The sequence below is a fragment of the Phalaenopsis equestris genome, unplaced genomic scaffold, assembly GCF_001263595.1.
Source record: "Phalaenopsis equestris unplaced genomic scaffold, ASM126359v1 Scaffold232694, whole genome shotgun sequence".
NCBI classification, from domain to species: domain Eukaryota; kingdom Viridiplantae; phylum Streptophyta; class Magnoliopsida; order Asparagales; family Orchidaceae; genus Phalaenopsis; species Phalaenopsis equestris.
In genome coordinates this window covers 17,003-23,648 of record NW_018250657.1, presented here as the reverse complement: position 1 = coordinate 23,648, position 6,646 = coordinate 17,003, and the positions used below count along the sequence as shown (strand labels likewise).

At 34.2% G+C, this 6,646-nt stretch overlaps 1 protein-coding gene across 2 annotated transcripts in view; it reads left to right on the top strand.

Annotated features, from left to right (window-relative positions):
• LOC110038370 (tobamovirus multiplication protein 2B) overlaps positions 1–355 on the top strand; it is an 18,622-nt gene extending 18,267 nt beyond the window's left edge. For both annotated transcript variants that reach the window (XM_020743184.1, XM_020743185.1), the window contains exon 5: positions 81–355. In XM_020743184.1, the coding sequence (XP_020598843.1) occupies positions 81–108 (28 nt within the window). In that variant the 3' untranslated portion in view covers positions 109–355. The remainder of the gene's footprint in view (positions 1–80) is intronic.
• The last annotated feature ends 6,291 nt before the right edge of the window (positions 356–6,646 follow it).

Below are 6,646 nucleotides of genomic sequence, written 5' to 3'. Positions count from 1 at the left end.
CAGTTAAGAAATTATATATATATATATATATAACCAGTGCTTTTCTTCATTGATATTATAATATTATTTGGATCTTATAGGGTGACTTGGTTGCACATGGCAAAATGACCTTGGGCTGTTTTGAGTACAGTTAGAAAATATCATCATCTAAGGTTTTCAAAACAATTTTTCATGGAGGCCACTTCACCGGCTTTGTTTGCAAATTAGCAGTTAAGAAAGGTGATAAATAGAAAGATAAGTGGTTGCAACAACTCTCAAGGGTTTGTTTTGAATGGCTTTGGCTTTTTTGTAAAAGTAGTTGTTAAGTTGTGGTGGAGAAAACTTCTTAGAAAACTGCGTTGGGAAATTTAAATATATATTTTTTTTCAAAATATCATTTTACAATTTTTTATGAGCACCTTATTTTAATAAAGTCAGGTTGAAAAAATAAATTCCCATCACAAAAATTTAAAAAAACAATAAAAAAATAGTTTTCCAAATAAAATTATGGTAGTAGTCTCAAAATGTAAAACAAGCAAAAAGTTATCCGAAAAAGATCAAAAGTCTTAGAAAGTACGATCGTATGGCAAAGGAAAAAGAAAAAAAAACTCTTTTCAAGGAGTTGAAACATCGACTTCTTTTTGGTGGGAATCGCTAATGCACTTCTTGTGAGACTTGATTGTTCCATCTTGTTACATTCATTTTTTTTATGATAATGATTTTTATATTTTATACTAAATTGAATAATGATGACACATTAGGGCTTTCCTTTTTACGAACAGTTAATAATTACACTAAAGATTCATTTTATTAGAAGTATTTACATTTATGCATCTTTTTAATTAAAAATTGGAAGAAAATAAAGCAAAGTCCTCTCTCTCTCATGTTTTCTCATTATTCCGTCTCAGCCGTCCTCTCTAAAATAAAATTTTTGAACACCCGCTTAAGTCAGAAATGTGGCAATTTCTTTCAGTTGTTGTTGACCTCACTTTTGTGATGTCTATTCAATCATAAGAACATAAAGTTTTAGCTTTAGGATTTTCTAGTGCCTTTTTAGATGATTAGAGATGGAAGCAACACCCATCTAGAACTTCAAACCAATTTTATTTTCACTTAGGGTTTCATTGGTTGAGTTCAAATCCCCAACCTTTAGTTGAGATGATTAGGGCTTGAACCTTGAAGCCCAAGATATTCGTCATTGGTGGCAAGTGCCTTAAGTTACCCATTAACCTTAAGAGTCTTAAGGATCCTTTTTAGTAACCCACTAACTATCCTAATCAAAATCCTAAAAAAAAAATGAAATCTTATGACTAAATATAACTAAACCTATGGGATTGGATCATCACAATTGGACATGGAGCTTACCCAATTTCTTTCACCAAAACTAAATAACCCTAAAATCATAGAGAAAATTAACATAAACCCTAAATTAAACTCTCAACTCATCAAAGAAATTAAAAAAATTAGAGGCAAGTATTACCCATGGCCAACTAAATATTGATAATTAAAATCATTAACATCTAAAATCAAACTAAGGTCAACCAAAAGCTCCAATATTGAATTTGCTCAATTAAACCTAATAATTAAATTAAATCAAATTAAATTCCTAATTAAATGCATTAAATTAATTATTTAGTTAAACTAATTCTAAAGCCCAAAGGGCGAGCCCAACCATCCATAGCATAAACCCAAAATCTAAGGTCAACAATCCAAGGCCCCCAAACCATAAAACCTTGAAAAGAGACCCATATGACTTAAATAATCCACCATAACACATCAACATAATTAGTAGTTAATTAAATTAAATAAAGGATGAAACAAACACAAAATGATAAGAATACACACTTAGCCAAGATGGCCACCACATGGCACCCAAGTCCAACCCTTTTATCTCCAATCCTTGGGGAGTCAAACAGACTAAAATTGGTCCTGGCTCCACACCAAAGCTCTACCCAATCACCCAAAGCCCTTGTCATGCCATCCTCTTCCCCATTGGAGCTCGCCATGGTCAAATAGTTCAAAAATGGGGGAGGCTTCCATCCCTCTTATGAAGCTCTTGAAATCCCTCTGCTCATGCTTTGAGGATTAACGAGATCCCCAAGCCCACTAGAGCTTCTCTCTTGTCTTCCTATGGCTATATAAGGAGCCATCCCGAGAGCCTCAAACAACACTGAAACTCTCTAAACCCTTGAAACCCACCATCTTGAACACAAAAAATCTCCTCACACACCTTATCGACCCACTCCCCCATGTTCAAGCTATCTTTATTACTCCACAACACAAATATCATTGTCGAAGATTAGGACCAGTCATGGCCTTGACATAAAACCTCCCCAAACTCAAAATTAGCCATCTTAAAAGCTTCACAGAGGCCTAAAACCTTTGTCTCAATCAAAATCCTTTTGTCCTACACCCCCTAACCAAGCCTAACCCCAGCTCGAACCACCCTTTGGTCTTCAACATACCTAAGATCAATTTCAGATCAAATTAAAGCATGAAAATGGTGCTTGCATCTAGTGAAAAGCTTCGCACCCATCCAATTGAGGTATCACCTCTTGGACATTGGTAATGGCTCAAAACTCTTATAATCCTCTTAGGGTTGGTCTTTTATGAAATAATCAATAATTCATCTCTACATAGTCGAACATATATGTTTAGGTATAGGATCAATCAAAAAGAGATTTCATCTAGCTCGAGACCTTAAGTTTAGAAGGCGTGCAGTTAAGAAATTAAGGCACGTTGAGTATGATGATGGACTATCGTCCAATTCATTATATTGAAAACATACAACACTAATCATGTAGTAAGGTGAAACCATGGAGATCAACACACAGGATCATTGCTAGCGAGGTATCCCATGTAGAATGTTGACCAAATGGCAGCGTCATGCCGAGGCTTTGATGCTTCGATGCCAACAAGGTTGATGTGGCGTCCGCGTGGAGAAGTAGGAAAATATGAATTTTTTATTTAATTAAATATAGAAAATGCCAATTTACTTTAAAATATCATATATTAATAAGTAAAAATAAAATAAATAAAATAAGAATACTCATAAACTTAGTGACTAGAGAAGAAATTAATCAAACTATAATTAAATTAATTTATTGATATTTAATTTTTAATTAATTAAAGTCTCCAGACAATAATTTATTAAATATAAAGAAAAATAATGAAAATTTGAGGGTTTGTTCCCTCTGTCCGTGGGATCCCCACATCAACAAAATTTCTAATTTTCTAACAAAATTATATTTTTTTGAAAGATAATTATATAAATTAAAATATTAATTAGAAAAATAGAGATTCAAATGGAAATCAATAAAGAAATTTACAACAATGATTTTCCACACTAAAATGATAATTTTTATCTCTTAAAATTAAAAAATGAAAATAAACATGTGAATGGTGAACTTGAATAATTTGAAAACTTTACATTTAGCCCATTTGTCTCCTAATTTTTATTAAATAGAAATATTAATTTAGGAACCCTAATTTTAGGACTTAATAGAAAAATTAAAGATAAACCCTAAATTTAAGAAGGGTCATCCCTAATTAAGAAATTATTCTCATTTAATGATAAAATTTACAACCTTAAGCAAAAATGAGACATCAATTCACTAATTTTCCTCTTTAAGAAATCTAGAAAGGATTAGTAGGCCAACGAACCTTAAGCCAATTTACCTTAGGGCCATCTTGAAAATCTTAAATACTTAATACGAACCTATTAAAATATGCATTTTCAAACATTTAAAGATCATCAAATATAAATTAAAGAATTCAAAAAAATAGAATTAACAGGGATTTGAGAGTTTGCAAATACTCCCAAGGGGTGAATTTGGACATCCTCAAGACTCAGAACGTCATCAAAGAAAAATTAACCCGCAAACATGGAAGATTATACTCAAGATGGCCCTAAACTAGGAATATACTTTCACATATAAGCAATAAACCAAGACATTTTTTTATGAACTCAAGTAATACATAAGTACATCCTTAAAATTTTTTGAGAATAAAATTTCACAAAATCCTAAAAATTAAGACTGTTATAGTCTACCAAACTAAATTAACATATATTAATTATGATATGAGGTGTGTTTTCGGTCTTCTCCTCGAGAACGAAAGCACATTTGACTCAATTCATTAACACTTAACCAAGCTTGAACTCAACCAAGTAGATAAAAAAGGGTTATGTGAAGAAGTTACAACTCATACACTACATTCTTTCTCATAAGGTGGCTCTCATTTCAAGAATTAATCTATTATAATATCTGATGACCCGACCAACACTTTGTGGATGTTTAGCAAAATAAGCAATGATACTACTCCAATTTGACATAATCCTAATGCCTCTACATGCCATCAAAGGATATATCATGACGGACCTCTTAGCATTGCCTCCGATACCGGTAGGGTCCCCTCTCGATGAAGAACTACCATACTACCAAATATGGAGCTAGAGGGTCCCTATGCTCAATAGTGGGAAATACAGTCCGATGGAGCTTCATATGCCTTATATATATAATTATACTTGATAAGGTAGGAGTTGCATTAATCTTAATCACTCAGGACCGAGCGATGTTGCATTTCTCCTACCACCTGATAGAACCATGCACAAACAACAAAGCAACATATGAAGCACTCATAACTGGATTGGAGCTTACGGTCCTAATGAGGATCAAAGACATTAATGTTTATGGGGATTCTCAACTAATCATTAATCAAGCAACTAGATGGTAAAAGGTTCTCAAACCAAGTCTAGAATAATTCTTACACTACATAATTATATTTTTGGAAAAAATTCCAAATGTTGCACTCTTTTAATTTCTTAAAAGAGGAAATTTGTTTGCAAATGCTCTGACAAAGTTTGCAAAAGAGTTCGTATGTTAGGAGGACAATCATATTCCCATCTTTAAGCGACAAGTTCTCTTGCAAGTTAACATGAACAACCTTCACAAAATCAGTGCCAATACAATAGTAGCAGCCACTGATGAAGAAAGTGAAGATTGGCATGTTGACCTCACCTTTTTTGAGGTTTGGTCTTTCTTCCTTAGAAGCCTAGGATCTGGACATAGGACTTTCCTGTTGACTATCCTAGAGGATTAGTGAAGGAAACCTACACAAAAAAAATTCTAAACATCTTTTTACTCTTCTTGGAGTTCCAAATTTTTAGTTTTGACCTTTAGCACTTTGAAGGTTTAAACTAACATGAGGGAGCTCAAAAGGAGTCCCCATAGGATTGTCAGGCTTTAGAGTTTGCCTTAGGTGGCTTTGTTTTGGTCTTGATCAGACCCCCCCACACACACATTCCCCAAAACCCTAAAATCAGTCACATTAGCATTTCCCCACTCTTTTAGAAACTCATGTTGGTGGTCCCCAAGCTCTTAGCCTTTGGCTAAGGTGACTAGGCCCAACAAATGAAGGATCCAAAGTGAGCTTTTCCTTGGTCTCATGGCAGGAGAAGGGTAATGTCATGATTGGCATATCCAATAACCTCCAAATCCACTTGAACACCCATCTTTGACCTTCTACCTTTAAGTTTTTCAAAAATTACCAAAATGTCCATAGAACCCTATTTTTCCAAAAATTGCCCAACTTGTCAGTTCTCACCAAAAAATCATATTGGACCATTCCAAACAAGTCAAATCGCCCAAAGTACTCCAATTTTTTCAAAATTCTCAAAATACCCTTACACCACCCAAAATTATCAAAATGCCCCCATGTCCCAAAATTCAACAAAATCCCCAAAATCATTCCAAAACTCTCCCAAAATCATTCCAAACCATGCAATTGCACATAAGTTCACCAAAATCAAAAAAATTCTTAAATTGCCCTCAAATGCATAAAATCCACAAATTGCTCACAGTTTCCACCATATTCAATTGAAATCCTCCCAATTATAAATGTAAAATAAATTTCATCCTTTCTAGATCCCATTTGAGCAGAATTCAAGCCAAAATTAACCCAATTTTAAACCCAAATTTCAAGCCCAAATCAAATATCCCAAAACTGACCCAATTTCAAATTCCATTAAATTAAACCATGTGACAATGCAATTCCACCAAATTCACTTCCTAAACTTTTCATGGCATTCTCCTAGTCCAAATTGAGCCTTCAATTGGTTTTGATGCAAGCCCAAGTTATGTACAAATCCATTCTTTTAACACAAAACCTAATTTTGAGCTTAAAACCAAATTAACCTAAACCATTGAAATTAACAGAAGCTAAATTACTTTTGCCATCCCTAAGACCTCCTAGGATGCTAATCACATCACTCAAGACCCTAACTTGGTGCCATGAACTAAGGGTCCCACAAAATGGGAAACCCATTCTCCTGATTCGGTTAACTCTCTAATCCATGCAACTAGCTTGCCTATCACAAAAGTAATAACCGTCAAGACTTCTTTGAACTTCCCTGAGTCAGCAATCCACCTCCCCTAGCCTGTCTGGTCACCCTACTTGCTAGAAAACCCAAAACTGATAGAGCCACCATGGTTTAAACCCTTGAATTTGACCCATTCCTTGTGGCATTTCCTCATTGGTTAGGTGCACCGAATTCCCCTCCACCTAAGCTCATTGGCATCGACCAATTGACCCAACCCATAATGACACAGTAATTTAGTTTCCAAAAGATAGCAAAAAACTTGACCCAATTTATATTTAGAGGCTAGTG